General features: G+C 31.9%; 1 protein-coding gene across 2 annotated transcripts in view; it reads left to right on the forward strand.

Moving 5' to 3' along the window:
• LOC107439204 (lysosomal acid phosphatase) overlaps positions 1-17804 on the forward strand; it is a 34665-nt gene that overhangs the window by 5097 nt on the left and 11764 nt on the right. For both annotated transcript variants that reach the window (XM_016051714.4, XM_071180692.1), the window contains exons 2-5: positions 2376-2471; positions 4726-4806; positions 15051-15206; positions 17097-17192. In XM_016051714.4, the coding sequence (XP_015907200.1) occupies positions 2376-2471; positions 4726-4806; positions 15051-15206; positions 17097-17192 (429 nt within the window). The remainder of the gene's footprint in view (positions 1-2375; positions 2472-4725; positions 4807-15050; positions 15207-17096; positions 17193-17804) is intronic.

Genomic DNA, 17804 nt, shown 5'->3' on the forward strand with positions numbered 1-17804 from the left:
CGACAATTGTACACCTGTAGCAGTAGACCAATGTGCTGCCAGCTGCCTGGAGGAAGCTGTGCGATCATTCACCGCCATGCGGAGCAGGTGTCGATCATCGCGCTCTGACGTCACCTTCTGTCGTCCAGTGCCTGTTTTTCGAGTTGTTCGGTGCTCGTCGGTCCACTGCTTCCAAACTCGCATCACTGTGGAACTGTTCCGCTGCATACGAGCTGCTATTGCGCGATAGGAAAATCCTCCTTCTCGAAGGCCGATTATCCTCCCTCGTTCAAACTCCGTAAGTTGCTTGAATTTCTTATTCTTCCGTCGTGGAGGCATACTCAGGTCTCACTAAACGTTTGCCACTAACAAATAATCATAGACTATTTTCAACGTCCCGCTACAGCACTTTATTTATACGCTTTCAGCATCAATTCAGAGGGCGCTGCGCGCGCCACGCACGCGCGATGGCTCTGAAACTTTATTAATTTGCATAATATCCTATATCCATTATTAAAATAATATTTCATTTGATTCTGATGATTCCTTCATGGTGTTGCATTTTCTACAAACAGCAGTTTAGTTTCGATTATGTGTATGGAAGCTAGCCTTCTTCCCCTATGTATATTCTTTGATCGAATTAACTATCGAATGTTATATTTTTTTTTCGTTCTTTCTTAATTCCTGTACACTTTTCTACACACCGTACTAATTTCAAGTTTCGAAATCTTATAGTTTTCGCCTAGCAAACCAAAATGCAAACCGAAAAAAAAATAAACGGACCACCCAGAATAACTTCTTATTTAATAATCGGATCTTCACTTTCTAGGACTTAATCTTAATGATATAAGGGGTGACTTCAAATATGCTTATTACTCAGTGTGGACGATATTTTACGTTACGAAATCAGACAAAAAAAAAAAAACGTACTTTCTCTGAATAAACATATTTTTTTTCGACGGATTCGGATATCTGACTCCCAAAATAAAGGGGGTAGCCGAAATCTAGGAAATATGGTCCACATAGTTTGGTCAGGAGAAAGATCCAAAGTTTGGAAACCCTATTGTTAATTTTGCTTTTTGAGTATTGGACCATATCTCGAGAACTTTTTAAGCGAATTGAAAAATCTTTGCACCCAATTATTAAATTAGTTTGTGGAAAGATAAATCTATGCAAGAGAGAAATTTTAGTAAATATTTACTATTTTTTTTTATCATTTTCTTTAGCAATAGCCGAAAAATTTTGAGTTGTAAGGTATGCAATTTTTTACATCATTTTAAAGTCTAATTTTACAGAGCAAAATGCAAAATTGTTTTTTATAAGTCGTATTTTTAAAATTTGATTCCTCAGAAACTATTTCACGATTTTGCCCATATTTTATACTTTGATATGCAAAAATTACGCACTTTAAAATCGTGTAAAGAATTTTGCATCTTACAATTCAAAATTTTTTTGACATTTATTAAATAAAATAATAAAAAATAACAAATACTTACTAAAATTTATTTTTTTTGCATGGAATTATCTTTAAATAAACGAATTTTATAATTTTGTGCGAAACTTTTTCTGTTTACTTAAGTTCTCGAGGTATGGTGAAATACGCAAAAAGTTAAATTAACATTATAGCGTCCAAATTTCGGATCGCGCTCCTGACCGAATTATGGGGATCATATTTCCCAGATTACGACTACCCCCTATGCCCCTATATTTTGGTGGTCAGAAATCCGAATCAGTTTTCTAAAAAAAGGGTATGTTTTTTTCATAAAGAAAACTGATAACTGAACATAAAAAACGGAGAAAATATGTTTTTAGGTCTAATTTCGTGAAAATTGCATTCAAAAATTTTTCGACTTTTTTTAAATAAAATAATTTATTATTTACTAAAAGTTTTTGCACGAAAATATCTTTGGATAAACGAATTTTTTAATCGTCTGCAAAAACTTTTCATGTTTCCCAGGTTGCGACTACCACCCATATTTTGGGTGTCCGAATCTGCCGGAAAAAAGGTATGTTTATTCAGAGAAAGTACGTTTTTGTTATCGTCTGCACTTATTAATTAGCATACGTGAAATCACCCCCTCAAACCATTAAGATGGAGTCTTAGAGCGTAAAAATCCGATCATTAAATCAAAAGTTATTTAGGATGGTCCGTTTCTTTTTCTTTTGTTTTTAATTAATTTATTTTGTTATTTTTGTGCACTGTGCATCCTAAAAGAGCAGCGCGACTTGCCTTACAATTTTTTAATATCTAGAGAAAATTCAACACTCATAATTCATATTTTAAAAATACAATTAAAACTTATATTATCACAATCACGATAAAAAAAATTTCCCCTTGATTACTTTATTGTTAAACTAAATGTTCAATCTGCTAATAATTAAATTGACTCTTTCAGATTTATCGACATGGGGACCGAGCTCCTATTTTTCAATATCCAAATGATCCGAATCCAATAACTGTGTGGAAGGCCGGTCTGGGTAATCTGACTTTGGTAAGCCATTTACTTTTTTCGGTGATGTTTGATTTTTTTCAAAGTATAATAAGCTGTTGTATATTTGTCTAGATGTTGCCGTGTATGACCGACGTCAATTTTTACCGGTGAATGTCAACAATCACATAGTCGCTTTGGTAAATGTCCGAAATATTGGCTACATCCGATTTGCTACTAATTTATTCGCTGATATTATTATATTTATTCGATATTTTAATATCTGCTGAAGATAGATTAGGAGAAACTTAAGTGTTCGGAGTACCGGTTAAATGCATACAGGGCAGTGGCAATTGACATTGAAAAAACTCTCCTGTAAGGATTACCGGGCAATAGCGCTGAACCTTTAAAAATTTTTGACGTAGGGCATACCGGGCAAAATTAGATTAGATTATTTATTAGACTTAGTATATATTTCGGACATTTACCAAAGCGACTATGTGATTGTCGACATTCACCGTTGGAAGTCAACAACCATCAATTTCTGCCATTCACGGTAACATAGAAATCTGTTTTAGCAAGTCCGAAAGTCCTTGTTGTTAGGTGTTTAAATCTTCGTGTTAAATAAATAAGTTTTTTTAAAAATTTTATTATGTTTTTATTGAAAAAAAGTTAATGTTTTTTAAGTATCATATTACTTATGATTAAAGCCCGGATTTTGATGACCTAAAAAATCTCAATTAATGCCCTTAAATAGTGCGAAAAATGCACTTAAAAATTGCGCTGAAAAGGCCTCATGACATGACTTTAAAGTAAAAATATTGAACTAAAACAATGTTTTACTCTTTAAAATTATTATGAGTCATTTAAAAAAATATAAAGCAATGCAATACTTGTTCAATAAAGTTTGAAAAATATGTTTATATCCTAAAATAACAAAAAAAAGGAAAATATATTGACTCCAAAACATTTTCATTTTCTATAAAAACTTTAATGAATATAACAACTTCCATCTCATAATATTGCTAAATATCAGAATTACTTTGGATTATTAAATTTTCTTTGATATTTTGAAATGTAAACGAGCGAAAATAAATTTTTGTGTGAAAGTAAATTTTTATTCTTGTGTGAAAGTAAATTTTTATACCTGGAAAAGCTTCTTTCAACGTCTACTGATGTTATTGGTGCGTACTTGAAAAAGACGGTCTCACTTACTGACAATTATTCTTCAATTTGAAAAGATGTTGCTTCACCTGTTAATATCCTAGACATTTTCTTCATTGTTTGGAAGCCAGTGTAATAATAAAAAATTATAACAAAATAATAAAAATTGGAAAAAAATTTTAAAAAAAATTAAAAAAATTCTTTAAAATACAAAATACGCCGAAAAATTTAAAGAAAAATGCCCTATAAATCTAAAAAAATGCTCTAAAGGACAAAGAATGTCCAAAAATGCAAAAAATGCAAAAGTCATCAAAATCCTTGCCTTACTTATGATCTTCTATTATTTTGGCTCCTAGTGTCAGGATTTGATTTTTATGTTCTACGAAACTTAGCAGTATAAGCTTAATGATTAATTTATGCGCTAATTTTAATCAACAATATTTTATGTAAAACATAATTTTAATTAAATTAAATATTTTTTTGTATTTTATTATTTTAATTCAAATCAATAGAATGGAAAATCTATAATGTTAATTTAAAAAAGTTACTTTTTAAAGCATTAATTGTTTTCCGCTTAATTTATAAAATAGTTTACCCTTTTTCCAACAAATTTGAAAAAGTTTAATTTTTAAAATAATAATTTGCATATAAATTTTCTTTGACTTGAAAATTAATGTAAGAAACTGCAAATGATGAGAAAATAAATCTTACTAACTATTACAGAAATTCTGTGTTAGCGAAATCATGGACCAGCGAAGTTTTGTACCCGTGGAGTTACGTATCGGCAAACTTTTATTCACGCAAAATTATGTTTTGGATCCGCTAAGATTTGACTGCGAAGTTTTGACATCCACCCTTGTAAAATAAAATAATAGTTTTGAAAGATAATCACGCATATATTAACCACTGAAATTTCATATATGAGCGAACCATAATTCTTTGTATCATATAAAGGGTTCATAGTATTTTGTCGATGGAGACACTATTCCACAAATGTCATTTTTATCTCAAACTATTCCTAAGTATTGTTCCCAGGTGGTTACTTTAAAACTTAATCAGTACTTTACAAAGGGAATCATTTCATGCAATTATCAAATTTTCTGTTTGGCACTATATTGTTTCAAAATCAGTAACTTGTTTTTGTTTGTTTTAGCTGGGCAAAAGACAGCATTGGAGTTTAGGACTGTTATTCAGATCACACTACAATAATTTTATTACTACGAGTCCCACAGAGGTAGTTGTTCAGATTACTATTACTAATAAATCAATTTAATTCTTTTATAGAAGTGTATGTGGTGGTGTGTCAAGGGGAGTTAAATTTCTGAAATATAAATCCTAACTTTCATTGCTTTTTCATACTACTTTAAGTACAGTGTGCAAATTAAAAAACGGACCACCTTGAATAACTTTTCATCTAATGATCTGATTTTCACGTTCTTGGACTCAATCTTAATGGTGCAAGGGGATAATCGCAAATATGGTAATTAATTAGTGCTGACGATATCTTAAGTTACGGAATCTGATACAAAAACGTACTTTCGCTGAATAAACATACCTTTTTTTCGTCAGAGTTCTGATACCCAAAATATAGGAGATAGTCGCTATCTGGAAAACATGGTTCTAATAATTTAGTTAAGAGAGCTGTCCAAAGTTCGAACCTCTTAATGTTAATTTTACTTTTTGCGTATTCCACCATATCTCGAGAAATTCTTTGGAGAATTGAAAAGTTTTTGCACACAACTATAAAATTCGTTTATCCAAAGATAATTGCATGCAAAATATAACTTTTAATAAATATTTATTATTTTATTTAATAATAATCGAATTTTGAATGCAATTTTTTGTATCATTTTAAAGGCAAATCTATATGGCAAAATACGACATTGGAGTGAAATTGGTTGAATAGTTTCTGAAAAATCAATTTTCGAAAGAGTCATACTTCTAAAATTCGGTTTCTCAGGAACTATTCGACCGATTTTGCTCAAATTTTGAATTTTGCCACCAAAATCAGAATTTTTTGAAATGATGTAAAAAATTGTATACATTACTATTCGAAAGTTTTTCTACAATTATTAAATAAAATTATAAAAAACTAGCAAATGTTTACTAAAAGTTATTTTTTACATAGATTTATTTTTAGATAAATAAATTTCATAATTGTATGAAAATTTTTCAATTCGTTTAAAAAGTTAAATTTGCCTTAAGAATTATGATGAAGTAACTAATATTTAGTAAAATTAATATTTAGGGACTTAAACTTGGGACTGCTCTTTTTACCAAACTATTGAGAACTTACTTCCCTTGCGGCTACCCGCCTATATTTTGAGGGTCAGAAATCCCAATCCGTCGAAAAAAGGCCTGTTTATTCAGAGAAAAGTACGTTTTTGTGTCTGATTTCGTTCTGAATATTGTCAGCACTAATTAATTAGCATATTTGAGGTCTACCCCTTCGAATCTTTAAGATTGAGTCCTAGAACGCGAAGATCCGATCATGAGATCATAAGCTATTCAGAATGGTTCATTTTTTTATTTCGCACACTGTAGAAAATAAAAATATTTCGATGAAATCAAAGCATTTAGGAAATTTCTGAAAATGTAAAACACCGGTTATTATTAAGAATACCCGGTTATTGATAATAATAACCAAATAAGCCGGTTTAAGTGAATGAGGTTAAAATTTATAAGCACAAATGAGTCAATCAAAAGAAAAATTTAAAAAATGGTTAATAAAAATCGAAGAAGCAAATTTTGTTTTTAATGATCTTTATCACCAAAATAGATCAGTAAATTAAAGGAAATGTTAAAACTGACCAACTTAATTTCTAAAATTCACATTAAATTAAAACTTTTAAATTTTCTGAAAAAACTTATGAAACATTTGCCAACATTTTTTTAATTTTTTCTTTGTTGTGGGTACACAGCAAAAAGAATGTTTTGATTTTTTCTTAGAATCTAAAAAGAATTTATAGAATGATTCACAAAAAAAATCTGGTTTTTTTTCCACCCCTGAGAAATTATGAGACTAACTTGTGCGTAATATAATTTTGATGAACAGTTTTTGTCGATATCACTGCTTTTTATTTACATATATTATTTAAAAACTTAAAATCGTGTGCTTTTAATATTGTAAACAGAATTTTTTTTCGAACCTAAACTACGATACCTTGAAATTGCAATAAAATATTTTATCGCTAAGCCCATACATTACTGTGAAACAAAAGAAAATTGATGGTCGCTTGCATCCTTTCTTTTTTTCCCCTGACTTTTATTGATTTTCCGTGAACATACTCTTTACACATTTTGGAAGAAGAAGAAAAATTGAAGCCAACAATGAAAATATACATTTAACGCTTTCATAAGTTCTAAGAAAAATGAAGTTTCATCACAAATTAATATTAAAAAATAATGCAAATAAAATAATTCTAACAATGTTTCTCATTATAGTTTTATTTTATCTGCTATGTTTGGCTACTGATGATCATGATAGAGTCTCCATTTTTTTGTAAGTGAGGATTTAAACATTAGACCATTTTTCCAACTAAAAATTGTTGCATAGCTGCAATTAGCTGCATAGCTATTTTGTAACCGTCGTTGAACAGCTGACCCCATATTTTGGGCCTACGACTACTAATGATCATCTTCGTAGCCGAATTCATAACCCGTTATTCAATTTTAGTTTAGACCGAATCCAGCAGACAATTGAAATCCTGGATCAAGTATTGGGAGACATTTGTCTTCGCGGAGGACTTTTTGATGGAACTAGCCCGCATTTGCGCGATATTTAGAGGAAAACCACGAAAATTTCCCATGGTTTGCCTGACGACAAGGAAATTTTAACCAATGATCCATCTATTACTGAGGATATTTTACGGCTGCACTGCGGTCGGTGCGAGCCGTGTACGGAATTCGTATCGCCCAGCCATCGCTGAGATTCGAATCCGGTTCGCATCATGGGAAAGCGAACACTCTATCCCCTGAGCCCCCAAGGCTCACTGCCATTATTTTATAACCGTCATTGAACAGCCGACCCAATTTTTGGATTTACAACTACTAATGTTCAACTTCGTAGCCTTGTAATTTTGAACCCAACTCAGAAGACAAAGGAACTCCTGGATCAAGTATATGGAGACATTTGCTTCCATGAAGAACTTTTTGATAAAACTAACCCGGATTTGCGCTCCATGGAGAAGAAAACCACGAAACCCTCCCACGATTAGCTTGACGGTAAGGGGACTTTAACCCATGACCCGTCTACCACTGAGGATATTTTTACATCAGTACAGTGGTCGGTGCAAGCCGGATGCGGAATTCGTATCGAATAGCCATCACCGGGATCGAACCCGGTTCACCTTATTGAAAGGCGAACGCTCTATCCCCTGAACCATCACGGCTTGCATTTTTGCGCCGCTGATTTCACATATGCGATCAGTTTCTCTCTACAACCTACAATTCACTGATATGTTCCTAAAAAGAATTTCTTATCACTCCAGTGAGTAATTATAGCATACCCACTTCTTTGCTGCGGAAGGGGGTGGTAGAAAGAAGACGATAATATATTTAAATTTATGATGCGATATGTTAAGGTTAGAGGTTGTTTGCCTTAAGTTGGATTTTCAAAGGTGCAGCTGAGTGTATATGAATGTATATCTATACGTTCTTCATAAACTATGTTCAGACAAAAAATAAATGAAACTAAAAATACCATTTAAAAAGACCCACGACTTTCCGATCAAAACTAATTTGACACTTGAAATCTGCTGACTTGAATTAGTCAAGATTTAAGAAATTGAATAAATGCAACAAAAAATGTATTCCCAAATCTAATTGTAAGTAAGAATTATTCTTAAATTTCATTAACAGCTGAAAATCACATAAGATAATTACCAAGCTTTTAATTTAAATGTTTAATAATCTACTGTATGACAGAGAAGTCAACTTGCCCAGCTTTTTTGGGGGGAAATTTCTTAGTGGTGGTTACATTCATACTTTAGTACATTCAATTTGAAGTTATTTTTTCCACGGCTACATGAAAATAGTTCGTAAGTTCATATAAAACGGCCCCTTGTTCCTGTAATATTGGGGTGAGACTTTTAAAATGTAGCCAAGTCAACTTCAACAAAATCTATCTTTTGTTACCGCAATAAAAATTAACTTTTTCGGGAAAAGTTAAGTTAATAAACAAATAAATGTTAATAATTATGAGGCAGACAAAACACAATTTCACAAAATTGATGGTAGAAAGCCTGCATTTGTATTCTATTCCTTCATTTGCATTTGTATTCATTTCAGACCAATTGCACCACACCATGTGTGCATTTTGGGTCCCACTTCTTTTTCTAGCCAATTAAGATTGGAAAGTTGAAGGTTTAATTTTTCAGGGAAACAAAAAATTTGAGCCCATCGCATATTGATAAGATAATACCACCTTCAAAATTTTAAATCATAGGATTGCAAACTTTTAAAAATTAAAGCGACATCTAACGCTACAAATTATCCACATAATTTAAACATAGGTATCCTACCACTTTTATCATAAGTAGTAGTAGCTTATTTACGTCACACTAGAGCTACACAATGGGCTATTGGCGACAGTCTGGGAAATATCCCTGAGGATGGTCCTGAGATATGCCATCACAATTTGGATCCTCTGCGGAAGGAATGTCAACCCCTTTTTGGTAGACCGACCTGCTCGCGAAGTCGAGTACTTTACGGTAGAACAGTTTAACGAAGATCGATACCGTCCACCCTCGGTCGCATCAAAATGGTCAGCCACTTGCACACTGACCGAAGCTAGTGATGCTTGACTTCGGTAACCTACTGGGAACCGTATCTTAATGATCAGTCTACTGCGGGAACTTATAAAGGCACTTTTTACGCCAATACAAAGAGGTAAATCTACCCCTTTTCGCCAAGGAATGAGTAAAGAATAAAATAGTGATTTTAACCTAATGGATAGGGTATACTTTGTGGTTTAGTCTAAACTTTGTATTGACTAAAGTTAAAATTAACGTTAATAAAGCACTTTATTTTATTTGAGCGTTATACTAAGTTCAAAGAAACTTGTATTTGCTAACTGTTACTTTTTGTACACCTAAAACTAGTTTTAACTTAAGGCTTGCTTTATTACACATTTTTCTATATAACATAAGAACGAAAGAAAGAAATGGTCTGATGCAGTTTTACAATGTTTTTGGTGAATTTTTATTGGGCGGAAAATCACATAAATCCCGTTTACCCACATTTTTCCATAATTTTTTATTGTTGTTGTTGTTGTATTGCAGCAGCATAAAATTAACCTCTTCTCTGACTGCGTCGCATCTCATACTCGTTTTTGTGTCTGTATGATCAGTGTCGCATCCCATGCGACGAAGAGAGAAATTGCATCATTGAAATTAAATGCGTTGCTATTAACATGTCCCTTTAAATCCCGTAATTATTTTTATATTTTTGAATAATGCTTAGAGATGGCGCAACTAGTGCCACTTTCTTCACAATTTTCGCAGTGAGATTTCCCGCCTTGAATTGAAATCAAAATCATTTTGTACTTTCCGTAATTTTGCTTTCATTAGTGTTACTGCTGCATGTCAAAGTATTTATGATGAATTCAGAGAGTGAGTTCGAGGACAGTGAATTTATTATCTCACAATCGGAAGAATGTCTTTTACATAATTTTGATAATTATTTTATGCAGATATTTATCTTAAACACCTGAAAGCAATAGAGTTAATAAATATATTATCACGGAGTGTTTTTTTTTTTTTTTTTTTAACTTGGGTGTTTTGCAGAGAAAACTGGAGATCAGTGGAAGGTATATAAAGATCTAACATATTTCACCAGTAATAAGTCAAGCAAAAAAACTGCTTGTTGACAAAAATATTTTACTTTTACGAATTTAGGATAGAACATGCATTAATTTTCAGCAGTAAAGGAAAGTTCTTTTTTTTTTTTGGGTCGGAAATTTGAAAAAAAAAAAAAATCCGACAGAGAAGGGGTAAATAAAAGTCCTAAAGGTATTGTTTTTTCGGTAAAATATTCCTGTATCCCAAATTTAAAGGTATTTACCTGTAATATTTTTAATTTTTATTTTCCTCCGCTATGATTGATTATCTTTTAATTAAGAGTTTAAAACTAAAAGATTCTTTATAATGTAATTCTATGATATCATTGTATTACGATTTTAAGATAAACTTCTTTAAATGAGTGTCTAAACTTATTAACCGTTTTACAATTATTATTTTTGGCGAAAATTACATTAATACAATATTATAAATTACATAGAAGAGATTCATTAAATGATTAAGAACTTAATAATAAGTTTTATGCACAATGTGATTCAGGTATAAATTTTATTTAATACTAGGGTGCTTCATCCCCTGTTCGCTACGGCTCACCAAACCCAATGTTTGCTTCGCAATAATTGTTGTTTCTTGGCAGAAAATAGTTTTTCTACTAAAGCTAACCCTTTAATGGGCCATTTATTTCTAGTAAGGGGGTACATTAAAATACTTTTTGAATTTAGAAAATTCATTTAGTTTAGTTGATAAAATTAATTTGCATTTTAACAACATTTTTTTGTGGTAAGTACGTTTACTGCTACCCAACAGGTGTTATAAATAAGTATGAAATTTAATTACTCTAATTTATTTTCTTTGCAAAATAAATTTTATAAATACTCCAAACTGAAAAAGGAATTAGATAATATAACTTATTTTAGATTCCTTAAAAACAGGCATATTGTAACCAATCTTATTCCATATTGCTTCCTAAGAGCTGAAGTTAATAAGAAACGGCATACCAAAGTGGTGGTAAATATGATTACAACAATTGATACATATGATTACAATTGATACATATGATATGATTAAAATTTTTTCTAAGTAATCATTTTTTAAAATAACATTTGTATTGTTATAACATTATATTGTTCAAACAAATTTGATTATCTCACAACCGTAATTTAATATTTTCGCTTACCAAATGGGCGGATATATTAAACACTATTTTTGCTGGCATCTCATTGTGCATGAAGCTGATAGTAAGTTCTAAATCATTTAACAAATCTCTCTAACTGTAATTTTTTACAGTACATTAATGTTATTTAAAAACGTAATAATTTTAGTGCAGCAAAATAATTTTAAATTCGCGATCGCAACGAACTATAGGGGGCGTTGTTGTATGAGACGCTTACCTGCGATTTCTATATGAACCGTCATTCAGTTACTCTGGAGACGTCGTTAATGTAGCGTGTAGCATTGCAACGTTCCTTCTTTAATGTGGCTTATTAAATTTAAAAAAGAAAAATGCTTGATCTTCTTTCTTGTACAACCGAAAACAAAATGGTATCTCTTTTTATTAGAGAAGGAATATCCAAAACACATCGGAAAAATATTTGTACATTAACAGAAAAAAATATGTATATTCTTATAAGAGTTAAAACCTAATGCCCGAGAAATAGTATTACTAAATTTAATGATATAACATGAAAGGCCCATTTAAACTTTACATTCTATAGTTTTAAGAATCATATTACTTCAAAAATTAAAATGAACAAAAAGTATACATAAGCCTCATAATTTTATGAAATTTAATTTTGTAAACAAAGTTTTTTGACAACAATTTTTATCAAAAAATTTCAAGTTTCAATAAAAATCATTATTTAGAAACTAAGAAACGTAAAATAAAGAATGCTGACGAAACAAAAAAAAAAAAAAAAACAATTCTTTTTTGTCGCCATTTTTAGTGCTACGAAAATTCGTCTTTGGGATTTGCCAAAAACAAAACAAGATGCAATTTTATTTTTTCAGGAGGGAAATATTTTACCGAAAAAACGAAAATGTACCAATTCCCACAACATAAAACTTTATCTTGGTAAACGTACGTTTTGGAAATGTTATTTCATTTGGAATCTTATTTATCAGAGTTCATATGGCGATATGATTGTTTTGAATCTATGCTAAACTCTATATCGGCTCATTTTCCACCGAAATCCGATTGACTATTTTGATTTTAAATAAAGTGTTTTATTTTATGAATTGTCGCAAAAATTTTAAGTGTAGATTGGCGGCACTTAAAAACCGCCAAATCTGTAGCGGCGGTGGCGTTAATACGTAAGTACCGAATTTTTATTCCATACTTTTCTGAATCATATTACTTCAAACATTGGAATATACAAGAAGTATACATAAACACATAATGTTATACCATTTAATTTTTCAAAAAAAGTATTTTGAGAACAATTTTTATCAAAAAATTATAAACTAAAAAACGGAAAATAAAGAATTCTTAGGATAAAAAAAACGATTTTAAGAATTCTTAACATTGAAATAAAAACTTTCATATTGTTTCTTTTTTTATTATTCTTATAGTTCTTAATCAGACGTAAAAAACCATTCTGTAGAGAACCATCATCAAATGAAAAAAAAATATTTACAAGCAAATTTTTTATTGTAAAAATCATTGCACTTACCTGATTTATGATTCCCGGAGAATTCCAAAATGATAAGTTCCTTGTTTGAAAACTTTATTCTCAAATAATAGATACATAGTTTATACCTTCATTACTTTTAGATAACATACTACACAGCAAAATTTTATAATTGATATGAATTTGAATATGTAGCTAAAAACAGAATAGCTGAATTCTAGTTGAACTTATTCTTTCAAAACTAAAAAATACTTACCAAGAAAACGATTAAAATTAATTAAGAATCAGCACAAATGGCACTATTTCAAGTAACTTGGATAATTTTTTATTGTTGTTTTCCGAATTATATGGATACAGAAATATATACTATTCTATAACGAAGAAGAATATGCTATAACTATTACAATTCTGTATGTTCTGAATTCATATTTATTCACTGGAATGACGAAAGCAATGTTGACTTCACTTTAATTCGTAATGAATTGAAGACAGAAGAAATGCATTTTACCTTAATACACACATCTGTAACAGTATCCGAAATCGGAAGTCATCAGTTGCAAGTTTGTTGATAATAGAAATTAAAAATTATTGAGGAATTTTTCTTCAAATGTTTGGCGTGTTCTGTTCCTGAAAGATTTACTAATATTCTGGAGATTTTTTTCAAGTTCTTCGGCCTTTTCCTTAGGGAAATTTTGTTTCTTATTTGCTGCTAAAAAATGGCGTCTGATTCAGTCAATGACTTTGATGGAACTAAATGAAAACGTGATAAATTAATGTCCGATATTTACAGGCTCCCGCTAGACGGCGTACTCGAGCGTTGCGATCGCGAATTATGGATACAAAAATATTTATAGAAAAACGATACCTTTACGACTTTTATTAATTTTATGCTGATGACAACCAAAACAATATGGGAATGAATAAGGAAAAACTGGATCCTACCACGTGATTTTCAGCCCAATAAAAATGCACGGACAATGGAAAACTGCGACACCATTATTAGATCTCTATCTATCGTAAGATATCAGCCTGTTCAGTAAGCGGAAATATTAAATAACGGTTGGGAACTCCCCAAATTTGTTATAACGAATTTCCTTTAATTTTAAATGTTATTTAAAAAAATGATTATTAGCAAAATTATTTATGTTTAATAGGTAGGTACTTTACGTCACACTAGAGCTTCACAATGGGCTATTGGCGACGAACTGGGAAACATCCCTGAGGATGAGTCGAAGACGTGCCATCGCAATTTTGATCCTCTGAGGAGAGGACGGCTCCCCCGCTTTGGTAGCCCGACGATGTGCGTGCGAAGTCGAGCACTTCAAGGTAGCACAGTTTAACGAGGACCGATACAGCGCACCCTCGGTCCCTACGCAGACCGATCCAAGTGGTCACCCATCCGCCTACTGACCGCAGCCAGTGATGCTTGACTTCGGTGTTCTACTGGGAACCGTGTCTTCACGATCAGTCCACTGCGGGACTCACGTTTAATAGATCTTAATAGAATGACAGGGTCCCGCAGTGAACTGATCGTTAAGACACGGTTCCCAGCAGCTCACCGAAGTCAAGCATCATTGGCTGCGGTCAGTGTGCGGGTGGGTGACCACTTGGATCAGTCTGCGTAGGGACCAAGGGTGTGCGGCATTGATCCTCGTTAAACTGTGCTACCGTAAAGTGCTCGACTTCGCGCGCAGGTCGTCGGGCTACCGAAGTGGGGGTGCCGTCCCCTCCGCAGAGGATCAAAATTGTGATGACATGTCTTCGGATCATCCTCCGGGATGCTTCCCAGACCGTCGCCAATAGCCCATTGTGCAGCTCTCGTGCGACGTAAATTAACAACAACAATAGAATGACGGGAAATATTTGAGCGTGAGAAGCGGGGGGGGGGGACACAAGCGTAAGCAAACAGAGTTCATTATAGTACATATATTTTAGGTGAATAATTTCACCTTTCGTAGAAAAAAAACCTGTTTTATGTCAAGAAGCACGGAGGAATTGGTGAGGAAGCAGGGGGGTTTAGCTACCTAGTTTATAATAATTGATTAATGTTTCAGATCAATGTAATGAGTGCCGTTGATGACCGTTGTATGAATAGTGCAGCCACTAATCTTGCATCGTTCTATTCACCAAAAGATGATTGGATGTTTTACAGTAACGTGCATTGGCAACCCATTCCCATACATTATATGCCTTCAGAAAAAGTAGACAAGGTAATAAGCACTTCATTAAAACTATCTAGTTATGAATACGTATTAACAACAATTTAAGGTATACCACTGCAGCCATTCCCAAATGGGATTCCACGGAACTCTAGGGTTCCATGGAAGTAATAAACGGGTTCCGAGATTTGGGACTTTTTTAAAAAAATTTTAAATCTTTAAATATTTTTAAATTCTTTATTCACTTAATATTTTGGTTGCCTGTACGATATTATACACCAACAACAAATTCGCAATAAGGCTAGATTTGGTTTCAGGACTGTGAATTCAATAAGAAGAAGGAAGAAGAATGCGAATACCCACACCTATGACGTCTGCGCCAGCTGATCGCTTATAAGCAAAATAGCGCGTGAAAGTTGAGCTAAGTTTCTCTATGTAAGTCAGAATGCTAATTAACATAAAGTTAATTTAATACATCGCAGTATCGTACATCGAATTTGTTGAAATATAATTCTTTCTAGTCTACGTCTTTCACTCAATTTAGAATTATTATTTGTTCATGTATTTTATAGTAACCGCGATATAATTTTGTTTTGAGTATCTGGCAACTTCCATGCATAATTAATTTGTTTACGTTCTACATGGCTTCATACAAGTTTTTTTTTTTTAATTAAGTAAGAAATCTATCGTAAAAGAATTGAAATCTTCGTGAAAGAATCTTCGCGTAAGAATAGAGATTGAGTCACTTAAGATAATTGATACTTGGCCTACTCGAAATAGAATGGAAAACAATTGCTAATGTGAACAGATGCCACATTTCAACAACCAATCAGGATCGAGATACCCACACTACGTCACTTGCAGGTATCCCATTGTCAATATAAAACCTAATTTTAACTAATAACTAAGATAGTAACTAAGATTTAACTAATAACTAAGATAATGATGAAACGAGGAAAAATGCTATGCTTCTTATTAAATAAGTCTCTTGTAAGGTAATACTTATATAATTTTCCTTATATACTTTAAAATCGGCTTTCTGTAGAAAGAATGATGATCATTTAGAGTTCCCTAGTCTAAAATAATTGAGAACAGCTATACTACAGCGTTCAACAATTTAGTTTTTTGTTTGTTTTGAAAATGGCCATAATTAAAATTTTAATTTCATTTTTTATAAGCAGGAGTCCTAAAATTGTAAATCTAAAGTAAACTCCAAAAATTTACAAAATATTTTTTTTATGGAAACAAGGGAAAATTTAAGCATAAAAACGACAACAAGATATAATGCATAAATATCAAAAAGAAAATTTTTTTTTTAGATGTATAATATGATAATCTGTGTTTTGAAATAAAATCGTTAAGACATTACAAATATGCAATGAGATGGAACTAAATATATTGTTCAATAGTGATTTTTTAAACCAAAATTTTAAACATTACAAACATTTTAAACCCAACTAAAAATTTACATTCACATGTTGACCTTAGAATTTAAATCAAAACATACCTAACATTATGCAAAATCTACTTGCAAATTTTCAAAGAATTCTAGAATAAAATTTGTTTGTAATGTGTGTAAGCGTTAAGAGATTTTCTGAGAGTCAAAGTTTTTCTGAAAATGAATTTCAAGTATTTTGCATAATGCTATTCTGGTTCGTCTGTCAGCATATGCAAAAACACTAAAGTTTCGATTCTAAAGATTTTCGAACAAAAATTTAAAGAGATTTAAGGAAGCTAATGGACAAAAGTTTAAATATCGGCAATAAAAAAAAAAGAAAAAAAGAATCGAAATATTTACCGGCTTTGCTGATTTTCACTCCGTCTAATTATTACATTAAAACTATTTAGCTATAAATACGCATTAGCAACAAGTTAATTCATTCTTAAATTGTTGTTAACATAAGTAAATCAGCAACATTTTAATGTTTACTTTTATTACAGTATTTAAGTCAAATTTCTGATTGTCCAAAAGCTGCAATGCTAGAAAAGCAATGTATCACCTCCCCAGAAAACAAAGCATTTGATGCGCAACACAAGGTAAGTTATACAGGGTGTTCCGTAAAGACCACCCTTAATGCATATTCTCAGAATCCTTGCTTCAAAAATGAAGGCAAAAAAAAAGTTCACTCATTAGAGGCTGACCAATTACCAATTAGTATAGAGAACAACAGATGTAACTAGCATCAAAACAAGTTTGATTGGAGGTTGAAACTTGAAATTGTTTCTAATTATCATTTTTCAACTCCTCTTTGTTTTATCCCTCAATCAAGCCTGTCTTGTTGTTTATAACTTCCACCTTACTTGACCGTGATTTGACAGATTTCGAAAGCGTTTTTGTTCCTTCGTCGCTTAAATACACTGGTTATCATAAATTAAGGAAAAATCACAAAAATAGCGATAACTCTTTCAAAAGTAAGCCAAACCGTGCAAAATTTGCATATGTTGTCCACTAAGAGTAGCTGAGTAAAATTGCAATATGCAAATTAGTGGCGCTGCACTCGGCTTACGTCATCTGCCTGGAGCATAAAAGTCCAAGTTTGAGAGAAAGCACACAAATTTTACTGTGATTGCGACATTGAAAATCTGAGATAGCCAATTCGTAATAATGACCTCTAGGCATCATTTGCCTGAAGAACTACGATGGAGAGC

The sequence above is a fragment of the Parasteatoda tepidariorum genome, chromosome 5, assembly GCF_043381705.1.
Source record: "Parasteatoda tepidariorum isolate YZ-2023 chromosome 5, CAS_Ptep_4.0, whole genome shotgun sequence".
Lineage (NCBI taxonomy): Eukaryota > Metazoa > Arthropoda > Arachnida > Araneae > Theridiidae > Parasteatoda > Parasteatoda tepidariorum.